The sequence below is a fragment of the Excalfactoria chinensis genome, chromosome 4 (genome assembly GCF_039878825.1).
Source record: "Excalfactoria chinensis isolate bCotChi1 chromosome 4, bCotChi1.hap2, whole genome shotgun sequence".
Classification (NCBI taxonomy): domain Eukaryota; kingdom Metazoa; phylum Chordata; class Aves; order Galliformes; family Phasianidae; genus Excalfactoria; species Excalfactoria chinensis.
The window spans coordinates 25430724-25456387 of NC_092828.1; the positions used below are offsets into that span (position 1 = coordinate 25430724).

Consider the following 25664-nt stretch of genomic DNA (forward strand, 5'->3'; position numbering starts at 1 on the left):
TACTTAGATAAACTGAAATAATTGTGCTTTCAAAAACAGATACATGAAATCCCACGACCTTTGGGAAGTAACTGTTGTAACGTTAGTTCTAGGCAAAAGGTTTTGGAGAGGAGTAAAGATAGGTAGAGATTAAACCTTTTTATAAGTTATGCTGTAAATAATGAGGGATTCTCTGAAAGTAAATATAGGTATCAGATGAATTTCAGGAGGAAAACCACTGATTCTGAATTATCTTAAAGGGAAAATGTAGAACTGTGTTAGTCGTAAAGGAAGTCATGATATCCATGTGATCACTGTATACGGTTGGAGTAAGGCAGCCATTATCAGCAGCACAAATATAATATAAGCTAGTATTTCTACGCTATGAATGGTGATGCATTGGTTTGGGTTTCCCACAGTTAGTAGGGCAGTATAAGCAGAAGACCAGGCTAGAAGGTGTTTAAAATAGGTTTGCTGAATTCTCTTCTAATATCTTAAAAAGTAATAATAAAATAATAGCAATTGAAAAATATGATCTATTTCAGGCTTGCACTTGAATCCTCTGCAACAGGATCTGCTAAAGAGAGTATAGCTTTTAAAATAGCATAAATTACTTCAACCTTTCAAACTATTGGCTTTTCAAAGTGTCTGCCTACAGCAGTGGCTGCAATTTGAAAACTTTTTAAAATATTCAGAACGTGAAAATGCACTAAAACATCTAAATCAAGTTCAACTGAAACTTGTTTTGTTTCCTCCTCCCCACAGTGGAAATTTCAGATTCTGTTCCACCAACGCCACTGGCAAAAGAGGTGGCCAAGAGATTCTCCACACCTGATGCAAACCCCGTGTCAACAGAACCAGCCTGGCTTGCACTGGCTAAAAGGAAAGCAAAAGCCTGGAGTGACTGTCCACAGATCATAAAGTAAACTGTAAAATGACATCTCTATTGCTGCCTATTAACTGCTTTCTTTTTATTTATTCAGCTTTTAAACACATGACAAAACTGAAAATGCATGTATCGGAGGACTGGAAACTGAACCGATTACCATTTTGCTCTAGCTCACTGTAAAGCCTGTTCAAGTCCATTTATTCCATTGCTTTGACAAATAGCTAAGTGAGGTCACAAGAAATTTCAGAGCCAGCCTCTCTAAAGATTCAAGAATGTTCAGATACTGGATGTAAATTTTCGCCAGTATCATAACAAGGGGCAGAACTTCAGCAGCTCCTTAAATTCTCTTGAATTTGGTTCTGGAATTTTAGATCTCTACAGTTAAGTGGAGATCTCAGAAAAGTTTTTCAACAGTCCTCTGTTGAAAATGAATGCAAGATGCATGTTCCCTTCTCTTTACTTCTAAATTTTCTTAAGTGTTAAGCTGTATGAACTGTCAGTAGTTCTACCTGCTATTTAAAAGCGTCTTACCTAATGAAGAACGTTGGTAGACTTCTATCCACCTGCAAATGATAAATAAGGTGGTACCATTCAAATGCTGAGCTATCATGGGATTATTGTGTTAATATCCCCCTAGTCCTAAGAAGGAAAGAATCCATCCAACTTTATTAAAAAAATTACTCGTTACGCTGAAGTCAGCAAGTTTTCAGCAAGAAGCCTCTACTCTGCAACTACCTGAAAGGAGGTGGCAGCAAGGAATGTCACGCTCTTTTTCCTCAGGTGATGAGTGGTAGGATGTGACAAAGCAGTCTCAAGGTGCACTGGGGAGGCTTTGCTTGTATTCTTAAAAGGATTTCATCACAGAAGGGGCTGTTCTGGGACGCAGTGGAGTTCCCACTGCTGAAACCATTTAAGGGGTGTGTGGGCATGGCAGTAAGTGACAAGGCTTGGTGATGAGCCTTCGTAGGTCAGGTTGATGGTTGGACTTGATGGTCTTGAATGTTGTTTCCAACCTAGGTGATTCCATAAGCCAGGGAGTCAGTGTTTACTGTAGTTAAGTGCATCACTGTGCACTTGGCCACTTTTAAGATGCAGAGAAAAAGCAAGTGCAGATTTTCTAATATTTAAATAATGTAACTGCAACTAAAGTAAGTAAAACTATTTCTGTGCTCCTGTACTTACAGTTGGTCTCAGGAAGTTCCCACAGGAGCAAGAACACGTAACTGAAGTTAACTGAGACCTGAAATCCAGGTCAACGAGCATCTCTAAAGCTTCAGTTTTTCTCTGCATTTCTCCTGGTTTTACTTCACGTACAACTTTGAGTATTTCAAGTAAATTCCTGTACTTTGACCAATACAGGCAGCACACTTCAAAAGGGTTTATTTACTCTCCTTAAGTGAGCGCTGACTTACTGCCCACACTTCAGTTACCCGCAGATACTTTATTACTTCTCTGTACCTAAAATAGTATTGTTCACTCCCTCTCTCTTGCAAAAAAGGATAAAGTCCATAATATAATAAAATTTTTATTATCCTTAATATCCCACGGAAATAGCTATGTTTGTATTTTTAGAAGTCACCCTAGTTAACAAATCTGTAACATGCCCAACAAGGTTTTACAAGGCAGTATTTAACAAAGCTGATGGTCTCCTAGTAGTGGCGAGGTTCAAAGGCACTTTAAGCCTAAAGTAAGATAAAGGGTGATTAACTTTGATGGAAAGATGTTGCATCATTATAGAATGGATACCACACGCATTTCATGGAAATACTTTAGCCAAACTGCTGTATGCAGCACGAGTAGTAGCACTTTAAATTATGCAGAAAGCAGAATGAAATCTGCCATGAATTCCCATCCCAAGAATCAAAAAGGAACTGACTGTAAAATCATTACTGAATACCCAGTTTCCCATCAAACAGAAAGCAAAGGTTTCCTATCATGGTTACAGCTGCACAAACACATATGACATGGTAAATGGGAAGGTCAGAACAGCAGCAAGACGGGTTTTTTTGAGGCTCCTAAGCCATCACTTTTACTCAGTTTCATATTTTAAACCCAAATCTGTAAAGTATCATTTTTTCCATTAATGTAAGTATTTAGAATGTTTTATACAGAAATGAAACAATGCTGTTCTCAAATATTTGGAAAAAAAAAAACAAACAACTTACTGCTACATAGTAAAATCTCCGCAAGCTCTTCTGAAGAAAGAATTTGGCCCATAATTATTTCTGCTCTGCTAGCACCATGAACTAGTACTACTTTGAAATCTATTCTTTTTGTGAATTTTGTAAGCCTTCAGTATGTATTTGTAGTTACAAGAACTAAACTGCCTGAAGTCTGTCTTTAGGATTATTCCTTGAGATAGGGATACAGATTTAATATAGAGAAGGTGAAGTAAATCAGGATTAAGGTATTCCAGAAAGCATAGCATAACAAGGTGCTATTGTGCATGACTGACATAATGATGCAATTTTCCAATACAGTACACTTACTTATAGCACACAGAACAAAGCTTTTGTTAAGGATGGTCTTTAAGCTAAAGCTTCAAACCAGATTGTTTTTTTCAACCATAAAGGTGTCTAGTGTAATAATGGAACCTGTATTCTGTACAGAACTTGGTGGAAACATTTCTAAAATGTACATGTCCAACAGTGACATTTCATGATCAACTAACAAAAATTTGCACTAAATACCAACGGAGTGAAGTGTTACTTTGCTTTAGCTTTGTTGCAGCCGTTTCTGATAAAGCGTTGGAAATCTGTTAAAAACAAGAAAACAACCAACCCAAACCATTACTTCCGACTTTAAAACACAAAAAATGTTTTAAAAACCAAACAAACCGCTCTTGTAGAATATTGTCTCAATTTTTGTAACTTATACACATTAATAGCATTTCTTCTGACCAGGTTATATATGATTAACCTCTATGTTCATATTATAGTAATGTATAAAAATCTATAAGATGTATAATTGTGGGGTATTTGTTGTGTACTTTTTTAATTTTTCAAATGTTTTAAAGTGCAATTGTTTATTAAACTAATGTCATTTTAATTCTTATTAAACTATAACCAGTCAAAATTATCTAATCTGGGATGTATCGATTCTGTGTCTCTTTTTGCCGTGTACTTCAGGTTTGCTTTATAACAGAACTTCTACAGCCACAAGTGTCTTGCCCGTGCATGTCTCCTAACAGTAAAATGGATGAACAAGACGTGCATCATAGCCTCTGCAACTTCTACTTAATTTTTAACTATCTCAGAATGTTAGAATTCAAAGTAGATGGTTCATAAGGAAAAAGATGATTGATAGTCTTCTGAAAGAACTACCATAGAAGCTATTCTAATCAGGAAGATGCTCTTGAGTTAAGAGTACTTCTGTCTGCAAATCCTTGCTTTGCATTACTGATAGTAATTCTTTTTAAGGTGTTGTTTATGACAACAACAAAAAAACAACTGTACAATCCCTTATGAATAGTACTCTGTAAACACTATAGACAGCATTAGATGAAATTTCTTCAAAAATCATTTGGCAAGCATTGATTTGAACACTACACACCTCATCTAGGAACTCGTATGGGAATTGTCATTGACATTTAATAGACATTCTAGAATACAGGAAGTGACTGGTACTGACTTTCACAGAGAAAAGTATAGACTTAGCTGAAGTGAAGTCAGGGAGGGCCCCAACTTGCTGAAGGAATGCAGGCTGCATCCTCAGAAATCAGCTTAAAAGTCAGACTGAACAAAGAATGTTGGCTACCTCAGCATCTAATGGTATTCCAGTCAAACTAGACAAACACTGTTCTGATGCCTGCAAGAGGCAGGCACAGGCTAGGCTGCATCCATAAAAAGGAATTCATTCCTCCCTCTGGGAGACAAGAATGTTTAATTCCAGTTGCACACTGTACCAGAGTTTCTTCCAGCTGTACAAGTACTTGAAGCCAAACTACTGACTTATTTTCCTGCTACACAGGTAAAAGCACAACACTCAGATCCAAATGATTTGAAACACTCTTTCTTTTATCAGTCTGAGCTGGGAAATGAGGGAAGGACTGTGAAACTTGTGGCTAGTGCTGAGCGATCATCCTTCAGGCAGTACAGCAAGTCAACAAACATTGCTTACCTGCATTTGCAGTGGTGCAAAATGCTGAGAAAGCTGCACAAAGCAGCTCTTGCCTGAAGCAAAATAGGCAGAGAGGTAGACAACGCCTGCAAGTTCTTAATTTACAAATGTAAACAATTAAAAAGCAGCAGTCTAACATCCTCCTTATTCCTTTTTTCCTGTTATGCACAAATCTAGGCAATAAACATAATCATTTCTACAGCCAACAACAAGCTTTGTTCCCCATACTACGGGTGATGAGAAAACCTCTCCTGGAAGCGTATCTATTCCTTCTGCCGTTCCACTCCTGGCATTCAGTATCCACACTTTGCCATCTGTAGATATTGCTGCCAAAAGAACTTTGTTCTTTGAGTCATTGCTTTGGAAAACAAATGGCGTTCCATATACACTTGAAGTGGCTTTGAATTTCCACAGTAAATTACCCTCCGTGTTACAACAGTAGATAAAGTGATCGTGGGAGCCAAAAAAAACTTCTTGCTTAGTTAAGCTGGAGATGCATGGAGATGAAAACACTGGTCCATTAGTGGAAAACTGCCAAACCTACAGAAATAAAATAATCCCCCATTATCACAGGCTGATCACATTTGCAGTATGATAACAACTATAAATTTTTAATACTTAGTTGCTGGTGGAAGCACATACATATAATTTCAAAATCATACAAGATTTCAGTGTGGGCTGGTAAATACTTTCCAAACTACAAGTTTTACAAAGCACAGTATGTGAGAAAACAGGTATGCTGGAACAGTTACTATCTTCTGAGAGGCCCACGCAGAGATAGATAGCCAACTTGGGAAAAGAATGTTCTAGGGTCATCACAACACACCTTGTAATGAACTTTCTAAGGATTGTGTTAAGATGCCATTCTTTTCCACAAAGATAAAGTCTCATTAGAGCTGTAGTTTTCCTCTCCTCAAGCTAATGATGGATAGAACCCTCTTCAAGGGAGTATAAGTGTGCCCCGGTGGCGCAGTGGTATAAAGTGCTGCTTGCCCGGGGTTCGAATCCCCTCTGTGGCGCAAGTAGTAGAAGTGCTGCTCTGCTACACAGAAAGGCTCAAATCCCGGGAGTTGGACTCGATGATCTCTAAGGTCCCTTCCGACTCGCACGATACTGTGATACTGTGATAAGCTCTAACCACTGCTACAAGGAGACAGAGGGTGTGACACAGACTAGGTCACTGAACAATCAGAGTAAGCCTTGGAATTGCCATGTGTATTGCACCTGAGGCAAACAGAAATAGTATCAGTTATTTTAATAAACTGTAATCATCATGGCAGAACAAAACAATATTTAATTCCATGCTGACTTATTTTGCCAGAACTGTTATCTGCAACATCTTCGCCACGACGCTGGTATTTAATAAATGACTAAAGATTCAGAAGCGTTTACTTCTCAACAGCCACCCCCTATGAAGGGATGGCTTTAAACATTCTTGAGAAACTTGAAGCCCAAATGTATTTATTCGTTGGCACTACTCTGGCACTACCATTTGCTCTGAGTATAAGCTCTACTAGAATTTCTGTTACTACATCAAGCAACTTGGGACTTAGTGGCATATTTCTGGTTTGGCATGGACTGAATGTACTACAGTTTTTGTTCTTTTGCCTCTGTATAATACACACTTCTATTTGGTTCACAAAAAGGTGCATGTTAATCATTAAGCCTCGAAAAACAGTATTAATAAAGCATGTTATGCAGAGTTTGGGGATGAACATTAAACAAAAAACCCCACCCCCACCATCACCAACAGATTTTACCTTTTCTCCAGAATGACTGTAACAATATAAGTTTCCATCCACACATCCAATACAAACACACTTCTCGTTGCAGTGAGGAGAAGAGAAAAGTGGTTTTCCCAGGAAACTCTTCCAAATCTTATCTCCTGTCACCTGTCAATGGAGGTCACACAGAATGGTTCTTCCTTTACAGCTTGACCCAGCCATGCAAACCTAACTCTCCAAATGTTATTCCAACAAAATAGTTTGTGTATTCCCTGGGAAACTCACTGCCCCTATTCCGCCTTTCTCTTCCTCCCCCTATCCAAAATAATTAATAATATGCAGTAGTAGTAGTTTCAAGAAAGACCTTAATAATTAAGTCCATTCTCAGCTCCTCAGAATGTGAACAAGATCAGTAAAGGAAAGAATATTTTGAAAACATGTATTATGATTTTATTATAAATTCCATATTAAATGCCTCATCCCACAATCTGTAATTGCCACAGTAATCTCCCTTTATTATAAATAATCACGTTGAGGTGGAGTTTTTAACTGCCTGTTACTCGGAATTATACGAAAAAAAACACAACCAAACAAACAAAAAAGAAACCCACACACCAAAACTTTTTTCTTATCCACAGCCCACTAGAGCTGCAAAATCATATACTTAACCTTATAAATACTAGATGCAGACAGAAGTAGTATCTGGGTACTACTGTGGAAATTTGTAGTGGGTGGGAGGTAAGGAAAGCGAGGACTAATGTTGGGTTGTGAGAGGTGAACAACGTGAGCATCTGCTCAAAGTGACTGTTTCTTTTATCAGGCAGGACCAGCTGCAAGCCAAAACTGCCTTAGAAAAATCACAAAATTGCATCATATTAATCAAGAATGACACTCTCCTGGTGCTGACAACAGAGCAGTAGTCTAGGATAATGATGGGCAGCTCTTTATAAATGACTACAAGGAGGGGAACACTAAGAGGACTAAAGGAGCTTCTTCTTCCCTTATTCTGTTCTAATTTCAATACATTCTGTGTATAGTTTTTTTGCTAAATAATACTGTCAAAAGAATGGAAGAAAGACAACAAAATCTACAAGCATACTCTCACATACCATTTTAACTGATAAAACAGTATGTAGGAATTGAAAGATAATGATTTCACCTTTGGCTTACAGTTACCATTTAAATTCAAGCAAGTCACTTATATTCTCTTTATTGCCAGAAAATATTATAGCGACCTTGTATAAAATGATGAGGCTCTCATGTGAAAAAGAATTCATAGTAACACAAAATCGCATAATTTCTTCCATTGAAAAAGTGCTCTTAATTTCAGGAATGCATTTTGGTTTAATCTAAATTTGACACTGAGATCAAAGACAAGTAGGCAATGGTCCATACCGGGTTGACAGCCAGTAACAGTCCTCCCAGCGTAGCAACATAAACATGATGTGGACAAGAGCTTAGACAAGGAGATGAAAACACAGCTCCACCTCCACAATGCAATTTCCATACGCACAGCTTTTCCTGTAAGAACAACAAAAATTTACAATTCAAGTTCAAGCTCAGAATGTTTGCAAAGATCTCTTAACGTCAACCAGTGCATTTAATTAATGTTAGTTTAATTAAGATATAATTCACATGCTGTTATAGAAACCAATGTCAGTGGCTGCTTTCTTCTCCAGTAAATGTACAAAACTCTGCTGAACAACCAGCAGCATTTGGTTTGCCATCTTCTCTCATCTGTTCTTTCAAAAATGTAAGACTCTCCTCCCAGCACTAAGCCATTGTGTCTCTTCTGGAATGGCGCCCTATTCTGAAATACCCATAGAGTATTTAGTAACTGAGAAGCTTAAGATCTTGCTTCACCCAGGACTAGGAGCATGAGACCACCACTAGTACTATTTACTAATACGTAATCCTAACCCACTCAAGCAAGCACAACTATCTCGAAAATTTTATGGCAGACTTCTGAGAATACCAACACTACTGGAGCTTCATCTGGTGTGATCCAGATAGGGTCTAATTTGGATATTGGTTCGTTTATACATAAAAGTTAGCCAGTGTTCTTACATAAATATCCAAAGCATACATATGTTGGTCATGTGATCCTACGTAGACTAGTCCACTGGAAGGATCTATCACTGCAGAGCTTTTCACAGTGTCTTCTGTGGCAAAGGTCCAGTATGTTTCTCCATCACTGCTTTGGAGCACATACACTAAGCCATCATAACAACCTGTAGGAAACAAAACACAACAATGGAAATAAAAGACAAATATCTGTATTTATTTGTGGTATGTTTTATGCTGTTAGTAGTGTCACCACTAGAGAGAAGTTAGCTGACTAAGGAGATACAGCTTCAAAACCTTTTCCCTCCTCTTTTAGCACCAAGTCTTTGCAATTAGTTAATACATTCTAAGTTGTTAATTCTGCATGTTCTTTCCTAACTTGTCCTAGCTGATACAGCGTATATAAAGTCAGCGCTATATATCAACAGCCTGCACTCCTTAAAATTCCCATACTATGATGGATTAAAAACTTCCAAAACTCATGATTAAAGACAAAAAACAATCCAAATGTTAACATGCAATTTATAATTTATAAATATACAGTCAAAGGAGTTTGATTATCTCAGGTATCACATCTTAACTGCTGTCTCTATCAATTTTTAATGACATTTTAACACTCCATAATCACCCTTCCATACTTCTTTAGAAAACACCTTAAGGGTCACACCTCAATCAACCACTGAAAATTACCTGTACCCATGGCTTATTCCTTAATAAGGCCTTAATACTAAACTGGCATAAAATCAACCACTACTGCATAATATGTCAATCTCTATCACAATGTATCATGATGTTTACATTACTTATTCCTTCTGTTTCTGTTTTACAATAAATTCATTTAGAAACAGATAAGGAAGTTTATGGGTAAGTGTAAATGGGAACATTCAGAGGTAAGAAATAAAAAATATATATATATCTGAAAGTTAAAACAAAAGGCATACCGACAACAATGAAATTTCCACACTTCGATACACAGGCAGAAGATTCAATACGATCTCCAAGGTTCTTCTCCCATTTTACTTCTCCTGTCTCTAGATCAATAGCCTGCATCGCGTGAGAGTGAGAGCCGACAAACACAGATGCAGTTTCTTCTTCTTTAGATGATATTACAATCAACGGTGATGCATCAACACATCTTCTTGTGTTTGATTTCCATCTTGTGCGCAATGCCAACTCTGCTGCTGTTACATGGCTGCACTCTGCACAGATTTGCTGCACAGAGCAGCAGTCAGTTTTATTTACTTTGTTGGTAATTGCTAAAGTTCTGTTCTCCTTTTCATGCCCTTGCATGTGGCTTTTTGCTATACCTGGAGTCACAGCATACAAAAAGGATGGTTGTTGTAGTGACTCCCGTCCCACCTTCCCTGTACTATACTGTTGCATAACAGACTTGGTGAAATGCATAGTAAAAAAATGATTTCCTCTGCTCAGTGATATAAATGAAATTAATCCCGGAGCAACCCTAAGATATCCTTCAGATTTCAGTTTAGCATATTTTCCATGAATTTCCTCTCCACTGTTTTTACTTAGTTTTCTTTTCAAAACATTGTCATCATTTGTTATCTGGTCTTCATCTGGAAACAGAGTTTTAAGAATATACTTATAAACCTCCTCAATCGAACGGCTGAGAATAACTTCAAGGAGCCCAGGCACACCTCTGCCTACTAGCATCTCAATTTCATCATAGAATTGTAAGGCTTTAAAAGAGTCTCCACCACTGTACAAAAATACTGCATCTTTAGAAATTCCACTTGAATCATCTAGGAGACCCAGAACAGACTAGAGAAAAGGAAAGAGAGAACAGTCCGTAAGTGTTACACCATAACACACCCACGAAAGAACTTGAGTAAAATCCTAACGAATATCCAGAATTCCACTAAAAATTAACAGGAACTGAGGAAACTTACTCTGAAACTGTGCCAATAACAACAGTTGAGGAGGAACATAGAGACACTAGTTCAGTGCTACAATATTTTTTTGCTAACTTATTTCCAATTTTTCCAATTATGGAATTAAAGCAAATTCTGCAGTGTCTTTTGGCCTTTTTCAATCTCAGAATCTTTTTCAATTTCATTAATGATATCTGTCAGTTAAGATATTGATGCCTGTCCTGGTTTACACTGGAATAGTTAACTGTCTTTGTAGTAGGCTGCATGGTACTGCGTATTTCATACGGAAACAGTGTTGACAGCACACTGATGTTTTAGTTGCTGCTGAGCAGCACTTACACAGATACAAGGGTGTTTCAACTTCTTGTGCTGCTCCAGACAGCAGGGAAGAGAGGGTGCACAAGGAGCTGGGAGGGGACATCACCAGACAGCTGATGGCTGTCCCATACAACGTGGCATCACACTGAACAATCAAAATGGAGGGGCTTGCTGTGGGAAAGCTGCTGCTGCTTACTGCCTAGCTGGGCTTAAGTTGGCAGGCAGTGAGCAACTACACTGCACATCACTCATTTTGTATATTCTTTTTATTATTTTCTTTTTATTATTTTTATTTTATTATTTTCTGTCCTATTAAACTGTCTTGATCTCAACTCAATTTATATTTTCCTTAATATGATTCACTGTCCCATCCCACCAGGTGGGAGTGAGCAAATGGCCGTGTGGTGTTTGCCTGCCTGCTGGGTTAAACCACAAATCGTTTTGATAAAATTGGTTGAAATGCTTCATTTTATTAGTAAAACTCATATAAAGCAGTATCTTCTGCTTTTGAATGATTTAAGCAACTTACTTCTCTGTCTACTTTTGAAGCTGCAAGCCTTTCAATTTATGAAGGATTTTGGATTGAGCACTGTTATTACAATAATGAACAATTAATACAGTCTCCTGTCATTTCACTCCCTGTTCTTTAAGTCTGGCTATAAAGTTCCAAATCCTTTGGTTTTGGAAGCTGCTTTCTACAGTTCAAACTTGGTCTAGGGCACATTCCATCTACGTGGTTATAATTTCAATAGCCACCAACACATCTCAGTATCGGCACAAGAAAAGCCAATTACTTCACCAACTTCTTTCTACCTTTATTTATTCAAGACCTAGCTGGAGCAAATCCCACTTTCAGGTGAAGATTAGAAGTCTACTTTTGTAAAAGTTATAATAGTTTGGTATTACATTTAGGTAGTTTGAAAAACAAGACTTCAGCACAGAAATTTAGAAACAATACAACCAAACAGCTCAAGAGACAATTACGCAATTGTGCCACCTATTTAGAAAATAAAAAAAGACTCTTCAATTCACTATTATTTTTAGCAATTAGAAACTCTACTGACACAGCAGCTGTTTTGTACAAAGTTTCCACATCCCAGTTTCATTTCCCTTAGGGATACCTTACTTGGTAAGTGAAGCAGCATACAAAAAGCTACTGACAGATTACAGCTTTCCTCTGCTAATTTCTCATACCTTCACACTCTGCAGTTTTATCTGATACAGAAACATAAATTACCCCCTCCTGACCATTACTGAGCAACCGTATTTAAGCATTAACTGAATAGAAGGAACTGTAATACTTGAATGTATAGGCAGCTAGAATGTTCTGGTTGCATTAGTCATACTTCTTAAACTGTTTAATTCCTGACACACGTATAATGATGCACTTGCAAAGATAAAAAGGCAGCTCAAAATACTACCTTCCATAAATACTGCAATCTTTCCCACAGTTCCTCTGCACCACTCAGCTTACTGTCACGCCTTCTGGAGTTTAGATGGTAGTGGTAAATCTCGTTCAGTTCAGACATATCAACTTTGCCTTTGTGGAAAATAAAGTGTGATTTTTTTTATTGCTCTTCTGCATTTACACTTCCAAAATTCTCTCTAACCAAATAATCATCTTAGTTTTTTACTGGCCTCCTTATTAATACTCAACTGCATTTTTTTTTTTAAAACCAGTTAATCAAATATACTCAATAGAATCAAATGAGGTTTTTGAACATTCACTCCAACCTCCCACATATTCCCACTTTCAGTTCCTGACCTTTCACCAAGTGAAGTCAGGGTTCTGTTGCAGACTGCGACAGAAAATAAATGTGCAATTTTAATACTAAATTGATTTTGCTGCTGCTTTTTGAATTTGGAATGAACCATTATCAAGCACGCATAATAGATGACCATGATTTGCTAAGAGGAGTTAGTTATATGACTTATGTGTTTGAAAAGCATGACTGGATTTTGGTCAACTAAAAAAAGCAAACAAACAAAAAACCCAACAAGAGCACAAAAGAACAAAACCAGAATGACAGTCATTAAAGTAAGTGGCAAGGGTACTTAAAGCGTCATTTACCGTGTGATGTTAAAGGCAAAGTTTTAATCTGTACAAGCTCATCAGGAATTCCATGGGTTGGCAGACGTTTCTGGAGTTCATGAAGAATTTCTCTCTCTTCTAAATCCCCCCTGGGAACCACAAATAGGATAAGTTTTTCCTGCTGATACCAGGTCACCGCACAAGCTTCTACCTGACAAAGATCTTCAGCAGCCTGTAATTAAAAATATACATATATTTTGAAATGTAGTTCATCAGAGCATAAGGAGTAAAAAGCACAAGTTACTTAAAAAAAAAAATACCCATTTAAAATCTGGATATCTCTCATTCCTACACAACATTCTGATCACTGGTACTTCACTTTGTTAACTTAGACAGAAATCATCATTGTCAAAGACTATAAAGAATAAACGCAGAGAAGCCAGCAGAGCTACTTTACAGCGTACTTCTCAGTTATCTAAACAACTTTCCTGAGTAAAAGCCTGGCAGAAACGCTTTTGTAAGGTCTCACAACCCAAACTGCTAATAAAGATAGAGAGCATGTTTTTGAAGTGTTGACCCTTTAATAAATACTTAACCATCACTTTTTAAACAAAAATACTATTAGATGACAACAGCTACACAGGGGATACATTTTTGCCTGTCTCTTAAATGAGTCAAAATCTGCATTTCTTTAAAAAAAGAATGGTTTTAATAACATCCAAAGAAAGATCAAAATGAGATCCTAAGTGACTGGTGAAAACAAACAAAAAAATATTTTAAAGTTTATTCCTATTTAGAAACTAATCCTCAAAACAAATGACCGGGATGCAGGAATTGAATGCATGCTGAGTATGTTTGCTAATGATGCTAAAAGTGGGAGGAGTTGCCAACTCCTTCATGGAGCCCTGCAGAGAGATCTGCCATTCAGTCCTGTGGAACAATGACTGAGCACGGAAGCACAATATGCAGTATTTTTCCACCCTATATATAGAGACCTCAGTTCTATTGGAATAGAGCACACAATAAGACAGATGTGCAAGAACTCAGAGCCAGACTTCTCCATGTTAAGTATCTACATTAAGTGACCACAGTTTTGATAATACAATCTCTTAACTTCTTTAAGACTCCAAAAGATCTGAAAAGGAATGCATGCTGATTTTTGATGATAACAATTTGTACACTACCCCTGATCTCTCATACTGGCATACTCATGACATACACAAGATGCTGTTACCTGCTGCAAACATTCAATATTAAAACGTTTGCCATGACGTTTAATCTGATTGTCTTTCCGACCCAAGAAGAATATCTCTGCATTCTGCACTCTTACAAAATCCCCTGTTTCTCTCATTGTGTCCCGTGGTACCATTATCTCATCATCAAGAAAGCAGATTCGTTCTGCACCACCTATAAAGAAAAGATTGTGGTCATTATTAAATGCCTCTCTGTAAATGAAGTAATTAATAAAATACTAAGTACTTTATCAGAAGTCTCTTATCAACATCTAAACGTCTACACAGTACAAATTAGGCAACAGAATTAATTCAATTAGTACATATAAACTACTTCAGCTGATTCAAAATGCAAGCAGGAAAAAAAAAAGTTAAAATATCAGTATAATGAAACCTGTCTGCAGCTAAAGTGGTGATCACTTCCTGTTCATTTTCCAATGAGCTAAAAATACCATCAGATGGTCCCCAGCCCAATGGGAATTTACAGTATTACTCTAATCTGTTTAGCAGAGGCAGGCACCAAGTAAAAAGAAACAAACCACAACATATTACTAAAAACTCGATTAGGAAAAATATCTTAGAAGAATAAAAAAAAAATATAAAGTAACCTATAAATATTTGTCCCTCGCCTTCTAGAACTGCAGAACCATTGGCATCTCTGATCTCAACCACAGTTCCAAGGAGCGGAGATCCCAAGGGGACAGGAAAATCAGTTCTAAATGTATTAGAAAGAAACAGTACAAGTCTTCCCTTTCTGAATACAAACGATTGAACACAGGAATGATTTCACATATAATCTACTGAGAGAACAGCATTAGAGCAAAAGTAGACAGCTGAGTTTTCTTTCTACAAACACTCTCAAACACCATTTGTCCAAAATGAAAAATCCTGTCAGCATACACGGGTTTCATAATCATATACAAAACAAACCCACCAAACAAAAAACCAACAAAATCCATTCCAAAGAATGACAGTAAATAAGGCTTAAATGGGTCAAAAAATAAAAATAAAAATAAAAATAAAAATAAAAATAAAAATAAAAATAAAAATAAAAATAAAAATAAAAATAAAAATAAAAATAAAAATAAAAATAAAAATAAAAATAAAAATAAAAATAAAAATAAAAATAAAAATAAAAATAAAAATAAAAATAAAAATAAAAATAAAAATAAAAATACCCAGTTTTTAAGTTCCTAAGGTTAAGCGTCCATCAAGCACAACTATTTTAAACACACGTGACAACTAATTGTCTTTCCCTATCATAGTTTGAGCTTTAATTCTTTGTGATTACTGATAATGTGTTGGTGAGTACAGCTGAGTACAGCATAATCGATTTTTTTCAGTAAGGCAAAACTTAAGAAAAAGTAACTAGAAACAACTTTGCAATTACATGAAGTAGGTAGAGGTTCTAGATCAGCTTTGATCAAAGTCTCATACATCAACCTAACAGCACTTGCTCAAACCCTGTTATTTTGGCAATTGAAACCTCTCCTCCCCTACTCAGTCAGGGAATTCTTCATCTCACGCTGAGCTAAATGCAGCCAAATTTTTCATCTTTTGCCAACTGAGAAGCTTCTTTTCTTTCCTCTGTTCAATTTCAAAACATACACTTGAGAAAAAGACATGAGAAAGCATCCCCGATACTCAGTACATTTACCCTATACCATAGGAAAGTCCTGTCAGAAATGCAATACTAGAAGAGACATTTTTTTACATCTACAAACAAATAAAAACAAGATTCCTCAATTTTTATAAAAGACCAAAAGCAGAAGACAAACAGCACCTCCCTTGAATATTATTATTAAGAGTCTTGGGATTAGACATTTAATTTTGCTAAATATATAGAAAAAAGCAGTGCAGAGCAGGGCAGACCAAAAACGTGCTAACTTTTCTGCTTATCTTTTGATTTTCTAGCATTCTTTAGAAACTGCACCAGTTTTCATCATACAAATAGCAAAAATAGCAACACACTATGCTCCAATTGTTCTACTAATACTAAGAAGTAAAGAAGACATAACCATGTGTCCTGGTTTAATACTAGAATCAGAAAATATCAGCATTGTAGAAGACCTCACATTTTCTGCACAGCAGATATTTAACAGGACATATTACATTGCTTCCACAGAAAACTCCTTGCTTATTTATTAGGAGTCTTGCAGGAGAATTTGAGAAGAGTTTCTGGCTATCTACCATTTTCAGTTTAAGTACCTGGTTAATATTACATCACTTGTCCTATGAAATGGGATGTTTCACACACGCCTACCTCAAGTCACAAGTATAACTGTCATGCCTAGGAATAATTACATATTTCAGCAAGCAAATGAAACATAGAGCTAACTGGTCTCAACGCTCCTTCAACTCTCTTTACAAAATACAATGAACAAAGTCTTCAGTAGAGTGAAGATGGCAGAGTGCTAAATAATAAAAATTAAAAATAAAAAGTCCACGTAAAATGACCACAAGGTCTTATGTCTCACTTTGTACAGTTTCTGTACTTGTACTTGCCAAGTAACTTCAGTGGGATCATTTGCTGCATAACATTATCCAATATCAGAAAAAATAAAAATCAGTAACTAGACTCCATCTCCTCATTTGCAGAGTTTTAAAAACCATAGGTAAAAGTCCTGTATCACTAACAATCACACTTAGAATTACAGAACTGTAGGGGTTGGAAAGAACTGTTGGTGATGACATCAAATCCAACCCCCTGCTTCAGCAATTCCCGACAGTAAGTCACACAGGACAGCATCCAGACAGGTCTTGAATGTCTTCAGATAAGGAGACTCCACATCTCTGGGCAGTCTGTCCCAATACTCTGTCACACTTAAAGTTTTTCCTTCTGTTCATAAGGAAATCCTGTGTTCCAGTTTGTGCCTGTTGACCTGCCCTTTCACTGGGTTCCACTGAAGAAAGACTGATTTCAGCATCCTCCTCTGATTATTTTTGCTTCAAATAAGTAAATTTCAGAAGTAACATTTTGAACTTGACAGACCCACGCTACAAGCATAGCTTCATTCAGAGGCTATGATTAAGTCTAAGAGCTTCATTTTTCTTTTTTTAAATTTCTTTTTATTTATCCCACTGAGAGTTCTACTAAGCTTCCTCTATTTGAATATACAAGATCTCACTGGAAAAGCTTCCTGAGGAGCAAGAGTAGGAGTAACTGAAGTTACAGCAAGCAAATACCACCACACAGAGACAGCACACCCCAACCTAGGCTCATTCGTACTCAGCATGTGGGAACATAGGCTGGAAAGAGGAAGTGGTCTAGATATAGATGACTAGAACAGAGACCACCATCAAACACTGTATGGGGAAAAAAACAAACAGTGCCACAAGTATGAAGGTTCTCAGACTGAAGTTTTATGGTTCAAGAATCAATTTTCCTACCTAAAATCAGCACTAAAAACCTCTTCAGGAATCCTGTAGCAAGTGGCCCAGCTTGAAACCTCAGTTATACCATACAGATTAAAAATGCTTGTTTTGTTCTCCTTGTGCTTCCAACTCTTCCAGAGATTCAGTACAGGAAACGCTTCACCACCAAGGGCTAAGACACGGAGTGAAGTGTCTGCAGACAATACTGTCGATTTAATAATGTGAGCTCCAAATCTTCTGAAAAGTGTTGGTGTTGCCTAGATGACACATATTCAAAAACAAAACAAAGAGAAACCACTGTACATTATTTCAGTATACGTGCATTCTCTCTCTAGGTTTATCGTATCTATTATCTTACCTATACTGCAGATCTACCTAACCACAGATGGCATCAACCATCAGATGTCAGCATAGACCATGCTGGTGTTTTGTGAAATTGTGTTTTTAATGAATAATGTCAGCCCCTGTGTTTTTCTGTAGAGGGAGATGGACACCATCAAGATTTATAGCAATCTAATAAATCAAAACAAAAGCAAGGAATAAAGTTACAGCATATTTGCAAACAGTGTTTTATTTCTGCTGTGGTGTCCTCAGCAAATTACTCCTCAATTGTGTATTTAAAGCCTACATTCTCACTATCAGCATTCCTTGAAAAGGAAACCCGTCTACAAATACAAGTATTTCAGAATTACATTAATGACAAAGTAAGACTTTGGGGGCTGATTTATCAGAATTCATAGATTAATTAGACTACACTAATTTTGTCCAAAGTCAATTACAAGTGAGATCTCTTTCAGCCATTCTTCCCCCTAAACCCTGATTTTTAATTTTAATCAATTAACATTTTTATGAAATACCTTTTCACACTACCAGGCAAAGGCTGAGATTAATTGGCCAAGCTGAATGCTCATAAACTCAGGTAAATTTTCCAAAGATTAAACTTATTACAACTGTGATCACATCAGACAAGACCTATTCCAAGAGTGAAGCGGCAAATAACACCTCTGTGATTTAAGCAGGTGGCCTAAAAACAAGTGTTGCAGGGGAATCAGCGATTCTTCTCTCAGTATTGTAAAAACAACGAATGTTTTAAATTCCTATATATAGCATCATTTTACTTGTTGTATTTTTAGCACAGATACTGCTATTAAAACTGTTTATGAGGTGAGGCTCAAAGAGGAAACCCATTATAAGATGCTCAATAGAAGCAGATGTTTTTAACAGGTTACTCTGTAATTTAATTATCCTTAAGAATTAATGGATTCTTAAGATGAATGCCAGCTTTATCTTCAGTTCGTTGCTTTATGTTGCAAGATGTTTGAGGCTTGGATCAGAAGCTAATTTTCTGAACAATTAACATTTAACTGCACAAAGGATAGCACAGTCTGCTCTCTTCTGGAAGAACACCAATGTCATTCTGGTTAAGACTGATGAAACAAGTAACACACGTTAGCGAAAGTGAGAAGTGAGACACAGAGAACAGTCACTCAGGTCTTGCCTACCTGCAACACTGTCACATGGCGATGGTTAAACAGGGCAGTAGACAGCTCCACAGGCATCATTTTAACAGCATTTGGTACTATGAGAATAGAGGCTCCACTTGTCAGAGCAATGAACAGTTCGACCACAGATGGGTCAAATGTTAGAGGAGAAGCCAGGAACAGCACATCATCCTGCGTGATCTCAAAAATTGATCTAAAAACAGAAAGCCAGCAATTAAGATATGATGCACCCTGATGAAAAAAAATATCAACTCCAAACTAGAGCAGAGTGGAAGAACATGAAATTGATGCCTTACCTTAGCAATACTAAGGGATTACAAACTACAGTGAATATTTAAGTGTATTCTGCCTTAACATGCAGACCAGACAATTTAAGCAAAAGGTCCTGTATCAAGATATGAACTACTGATTCAACTAACAAAGCCCCTCTACAAATAGCCTAAAATGGAACTAGGATTTTAAAACCATAAAACACATTAAATTTAACTGTGAATAATTAATACCTTTATCTATTTATTTTAAGCAGCAAATCAGCATTACAATACTTAAAACAACAGTCTATAATTTGAAGTACACCCTTCAAAAATTCAGGTGAAGCACCATCTAAATACTAAACACAGCATTACGAGAAACAACATCTTATGATACTATTTTGAAACAGCAGAAACAAAGAAATCAGAAAAGCAGAGGAAGGAGAAAGTGAAGCAGTGTTAAGAACAAACTCACACCTCCCTTCAATGTTTAAAGAGAAATCCCAAATATCAAATTTGTGGAAGCATTTAAAGGAAAAACCACACTTACTTAAGATGCTGAATATTGGGCGCTATGCATGTATGAGGCACTCTGACTATCTTCGGGGTCCCTGTAGTTCCCGATGTATGCAAGATGTATGCTAAAGAGCATGTCTGGCCAACATCCTTGTATCCTTCTTCTGATGCTTTGAATTCAAGATGCTCTGAGCAGACAGTATTTCCTAGATGTGAGTTACCCATAATTTTGAAAGCCTCTAATTTACTTTTCGCAATGTCTGCTTGCAAATTAACATCAGTACTGCTCCGACTCACTTGGAAGAGAGTTAAACCAATATGCTCTATTGTGGAAGAACTGCAGGACAACCAACCAACGTGGGATGACTGGAATTGCTGTGAAAGAAAATGAGCAATTTAAACAGTAGAACTCACACCGCATTGTTGCTTTAGTGTTTGTAATAAAATACGAAATATTTTTCACAAATCTGCCTCTCTACTTTTGGAGAACATACACCAAGCAGCTTTAAGCTCATATGTATTAAATAAACACAGAATTCATAAATGAAAAAAACAATTGTCTGAGCAAATGATGAAAAGCAAAAACATACAAAATTTCAGAGAAGACAAAGCACCCCAAATTACAACTGTATGGTCCAGTCTTGTCTACTCCCTTAGCAAAAAGTCGGGGTAACGGATTATGGATTGGAGATTATGGATTGGAGTCAGAGTAATGGGTAATGGATTGGAGACAAGATGGAGAAAAGGAAACCAAACCATTACTTGTAGCAATTGTTTCCAACTGTTGCGAAGATTTCTAACTCCTCATCTTGAGGTAAGGAGAAACAAGAGTGGAGAAGTCTTTTAAAGTCACTGCCCAACAAGTTTACCTGGACAGTACTACAAAAACAAATGGGTAATTTATTTTGAATGGAGTAAGGATACTTTGTACTAATTTTGAAGATGTTCTTTTCTGACTTAAAGCCTCTTGTCATGAAGGAATGAAACAAGTTCAATGCAGCTTATAAAAACATGATACTATCTGAATAGCTACGCGTTTCTAAACTGCGCTTCAATGCTTTCACCGGAAGTCTGAACACTCACTTTTATTTTGTCATTCTCAACAAGAATATACTGAAGATTGCTCTTCCTCATGAAGTGAGTAGATAACAGTGGTGGGGCATCTGGATCAATAGGACAGTAAGCAGCTGGAACCTGAAGGATTCTAATAAGACAAAATTTTAAATGTTTTAAATAAGTTAAAAATAATAATAAAACTAAGAAAATCCACTTACATTTCACTGTTGTTGGGTTGTTTCTTTTTTTGTGTGTGTAAATAGTTCCCAGAGTCAGAAAATATAGTTAGAACGTGACTTTCAAATATTTTTTAGAAATACAGCATGAAGCAAATCAGTTTTGCCTTTTGGCGTTTTACAGTGAGGAAAAAGATTAGGGCTAGATAAATATTCATAACGTTCAAAATTCTTCCTGCCAAGCAGGCCAGTGGTGACAAAGGTAGCACTGACATCAACAGCCCCATGATTTCAAAGCTCCTGCTATTGTCTGAACGGAAATACAAGCATCCATTTATACATGTATAAACATATTAAGAAAAAAGCACACTGAGTACAATTTCTATTCTCACTAAACAGTCTGGCATAAGAAAATTCTGTGTGTACCAGAACTTTTTCCCTAATGAACAGAGGAATGAAGAGTATCATTCTGCTGTCACTCACTGTGCCTCACATTGTCCCTTTTTTCCCCCGACAGTTGTATACTGCAATCGCTCCCTCTAGTGGCTCAATTTGATAAATGCAAGCATTTGAATTTATTCGCCCATGAAACAAAATGGTAACTAAAACAGGAACAGCCCCCAAAAATCTTAGCATTTCATCTAAGGCTGGGTTCCTATGTCCAATTAGGTATACTTCCTCGTGAAAATGATTCATCACTGTAATGACAAGATACTGAACAAAGGCTTGGAAACTGCAGCATTCTGCATAGTTGAACAGCCTCTGGAATCAATAAGCACTTAGGCCTGCCCTGCACTATATACAGCAGTTAATTACTCAGCAATTAGACCTCTAAATAAATGAATCAATAAACCAAAGTGCCCCATCAGTTTCCAGTCACATTACAAAAGATATCTGTGAGGCTGCTCAGAGCATTGGGACAGAGGGTAAGTAAGGAAGGATGGACCTGAAGCAACCTCAAGCCAGGCCAGCTGTGAAGGCAGGCCATGCTGAGCAGGGCTTGCTCCAGTCAGACCTTGAAAGTCTCAGTAGACAGAGCCTGTACAACATCCCTGGGAAACTTCCTCTGCTGCTGCACTGGGAAAGAAGGTTCCTGTTACTAGTGAAGAAGCTCGTCAGTACACCTGGAAAGTTTATTATTACAGCATTCCTTTCACTGAGATCTGTGTAATCAGCAGTGATGTATGCTCTTATGCTACTGTGTATTTCAGGTGCAATATGACAGCAGGAAAACAGATACAGACCTAAGAAGCATGGATGCTGCTTTATCCGCTGAAGAAAACATCTGGGTGGTGATGAGGTACTTTATTACATTGTAAAAGGATACAACTATTATTATTCATTAGCAACACTACGATTCAAAAATTGCTGAATTAACATGAGCTTTGAGATCACAAACGTTTCCACTTCCTTCCCATTAAATAATGTTTCCTTAGTGCTGCAATGCTAACTACTTTCTCCTACAACTTTCCTGTAATGGAAGTGACAGGACATAGACATAGACACATTTAGCTTGAAGTATGAGATTTCTTTTCAATACTTGATATTTTGCTGGCAAGACAAGCAGAATACATTACAAAACCGCACACTTGTTTTGCACTGGAAATTTATTCTGCTAAATCAACTCCATTTTCAAACTAGAATGAAGATAGTGGTCATTAATAATTGTTGATATTTCTATAAACGTACTTAACCACACATTAAGAAAAAGTTACATTTTAGATCAATGAAGGCAAGATTCAAAAATCTCTGGCACTGACTTTTCAAAGACTGAGTTGTAACCCCACAATCTTTTTGTAAGAATCTAAGACTCCAGTGCATCTAGACTGTTAAGGAACGCAACAAAGGCCAAAAAACACACCCAACTGTAGCACTGCAGCAGCACCAAAGCCAACTAGCAGTTACTGCCAGTGGTACTGCAATGGTATTACAGCATTTCTGTTGATATAAAAACATTAAACTTGCAGCTTGCTTTAATTTAATATACAGAATGCAGGTATTCAAACCATTACCCTAAGATCCAAGATGGTAAGTTTATTCCCGGACAGCAGTAAAGGCCTATTTCACACCTTCCTTGAGGATCACAGTACTTTTGAATGAAAGCTGTTAACTCCGCAGCATGTTTAATCACTGTTGCATATGTGTAGAAAGTTGGAGGTCCATCATTGCATCCATCAAACCAAACAGCTTTTCTACCTGAGTGCAGGCTGGCTGCCTGAGCCACCATATCATGGAGAGTCATCTCTGCTGCGCTTCTTCAGTTCCCCTTGAAAGATTAACATAGAATGTATTGTCACCTCCTGATTTATAATGTTTCAGTAAAATGACTTAAGTACACAAAACAGTGCCAAGCAGGAAAGAAAAGCAAGCCCTGAACAGAAAGCACAGCCCTTTATCACAACCCCTTATACCACTGGAATTCAAAACCTGATACATTTACCACTTACAACAGCTACCATGCTAAGGGCTAGAAGTACAGTAACTCATTAATTTATGGGTGTCCAACCTTTATGCTTATCTGGGCTGCACTGAGTGAAGAGGGATCTACATTGGGCCATATCTATGTAGACTGCACTGACAGTAAGGCCTCCTATTTCCAAACTACAACTAATACCAAGAGCACAATAACATTTGTTAACGTAGCAAATTCTCAACTATGAAACACTGTTTTTCTCCAACAACCACCACGTGCAGCAGGACGGTTGGAACTAGACAATCTTTGGGACTCCTTCCAACCAAAGCCGTTCTATGACTCTACACAGCATCACTACCTTGAGCTGTGCATTGAGCTGTGCATTTCTGCCAGCAATGATCAAGAGTCTGCATACCGCTCTTACCAAAACCTGCACCAGCAGAGGTGATGCCCACTGTCACCATAACCACTGGCTGAAACACACCACCCACTACCCTCACACGACCGTCTGGTCGCCGTTAACATTCCCCAAGTGTCAATGTACGCCATCCTTCCTGCGTGCAGGAACTTAATCCTAACCTTTCCCCATGTCAGATGTCATTTTGTTAGACTGCCCCTCTTCCAAACAGCAACAAAACTGAACGGGACACTGGAGGGAGTGTTCAGCCTCTACTGCCGTAACACCTATATTTGACTGTGACACTGAGAGCCATCACCATCAAATAAGAGGCGTTACTTTCGGAGCAGCCTCCATTTCCTTTGCAAGTAGAAAACCCACCGCGCCGCTGTCCGGCCGGTTCTGTCAGTACCGCTCCCTGCAACGCGAGGCCCTCCTGACCGCTCCCGGCTCCCGAGACTCCCCCGCCACTCCGCTACATGCGGGCCCCGCACAGCCCCGCCACGCTCCAGGCCCTCCCCGTATCCAGGCACCGCAGGTACAGCCCGGTACAGCCCGTCCCGGGGCACTCGGCCGCGCCGGAAACACCACGGCACGGTACGGCGCGGTACGGCATCAGACCGGCTCCGACATCACGGCACCCACCTCTACCGGGGCCTTGCAGCGACACCCAGCGCCATCCGTTCCCCGTGTCCTAGCAACCAAAGAACAGCGCTCCCGATTGGTAGGATATCTTTTATCCCTGGCCTGCTCTCTAGTAACGCGTACGTTCATTGGACAGCACCCGTCGCGCTATTTGCGCATCAACAAGCGCCGTCCGGATCTCAATGGCGGGTGCGGGCGATGCCGTTTTGGCAGCGGGCGAGAAGCCGTGCGAGGCAGAGGGGAGAAAACAAACGCAGGATCCGCGGAGTGATGGGCAGGATCCCGCCCCGCCGTGCACAGGACACTTGTTCCCCTACCCCGAATGTACCCGAGGGCTCTTTCAGGGTGATTTTATTAAAGGTATCCCCGAGGCGTGCTGCCCGCAAAAACACTGTATAGACAGACATGCCAAGTAAAAGAGTTCATCGTTTTTAATGTTGTCCGTGGGAGAAGTTAGATGTTAACTTTTGCTCTTTTGTCACGCTTCATTAGTGATAATGTAGCACAGTCGCCCGTTGGTAATGACAGCACAAAGCGTTATGTCATGAAGCATTGAAATAATACAAATAGCAATGCCTAGAACCTGAGTTCTTCCTTTCAGAGTGTTGACAGCATGTGTGCATCCTGCTGTGATACATGAGAAGCCCAGTAACCACTGCTCACTGAATAAGGTGGCACTTGAAAAGCATTCTTAAAGTTTAAGGCATGCATCCTTAAAACGAGGCTTGCAGCGTAACTAAAAGTTATGGGGCATACGATGGCAGTCCTGTGTAATGTCATGCGCTTCATGGAGAAAAATGGGATGATGGCTCTCGCTGAAATCAGATTTATGCCACCTGCTGTTCAAATCACATTCACACAGTTCTTACCACATGTAAAAATAGCAGTTTTGTTGAAAGTCTGTTAAAAATTATTTGTCTAAGTTGCAATCTGTTCTACTAGACAACTTCAAATGGATTGAATTCTGCTTGCAGTGTTATTAAATTGTGCAACTGGTTTCATCTCCTCACATGGATCTAACACAAGAACTCAATTTATCCTTTTAAGAATGATTGCTTTTTTTGAAGGCAGGAAAGAAGGGCAAAAA

General features: G+C 38.1%; 2 protein-coding genes across 9 annotated transcripts in view; one reads left to right on the plus strand and one right to left on the minus strand.

Annotated features, from left to right (window-relative positions):
- Positions 1-3956, plus strand: part of CRACD (capping protein inhibiting regulator of actin dynamics) — a 109740-nt gene extending 105784 nt beyond the window's left edge. For all 6 annotated transcript variants that reach the window (XM_072336804.1, XM_072336808.1, XM_072336805.1 and 3 more), the window contains one exon: positions 745-3956. In XM_072336804.1, the coding sequence (XP_072192905.1) occupies positions 745-905 (161 nt within the window). In that variant the 3' untranslated portion in view covers positions 906-3956. The remainder of the gene's footprint in view (positions 1-744) is intronic.
- On the minus strand, positions 3567-24642 carry AASDH (aminoadipate-semialdehyde dehydrogenase). Of its 3 annotated transcripts, none has more exons than XM_072336811.1 (15): positions 24578-24642; positions 23135-23388; positions 20974-21094; positions 19925-20265; positions 19124-19316; positions 17637-17878; positions 14855-14961; positions 14249-14421; positions 13054-13246; positions 12404-12522; positions 9717-10554; positions 8779-8942; positions 8107-8232; positions 6748-6879; positions 3567-5527 (listed from the first exon to the last, which is right to left on the minus strand). In XM_072336811.1, exons 2-15 carry the CDS (start codon positions 23362-23364, stop codon positions 5132-5134), a joined length of 3375 nt encoding a protein of 1124 aa, XP_072192912.1. In that variant the 5' UTR covers positions 23365-23388; positions 24578-24642; the 3' UTR covers positions 3567-5131. The 3 variants fall into 3 exon arrangements, 2 of the variants coding, with proteins under 2 accessions (XP_072192912.1, XP_072192913.1); XM_072336812.1 differs by having other exon boundaries at positions 23319-23388; positions 24578-24618; XR_011903603.1 differs by lacking the exon at positions 3567-5527 and having other exon boundaries at positions 8798-8942; positions 24578-24635.
- Between the last annotated feature and the right edge of the window lie 1022 nt (positions 24643-25664).

What these genes read in the sequence shown, in the direction of transcription:
- AASDH (XM_072336811.1), bottom strand. Translation starts at nt 23,364, where the DNA reads ATGACTCTCCATGATATGGTGGCTCAGGCAGCCAGCCTGCACTCAGGT. An exon ending in TTTGCCTTTAACATCACACG is followed by an intron (nt 12,523 to 13,053) that starts GTAAATGACGCT and finishes TTTTCCACAAAG; the next exon opens with GCAAAGTTGATATGTCTGAA. An exon ending in TGGAAATTTCATTGTTGTCG is followed by an intron (nt 8,943 to 9,716) that starts GTATGCCTTTTG and finishes TGTTTCCTACAG; the next exon opens with GTTGTTATGATGGCTTAGTG.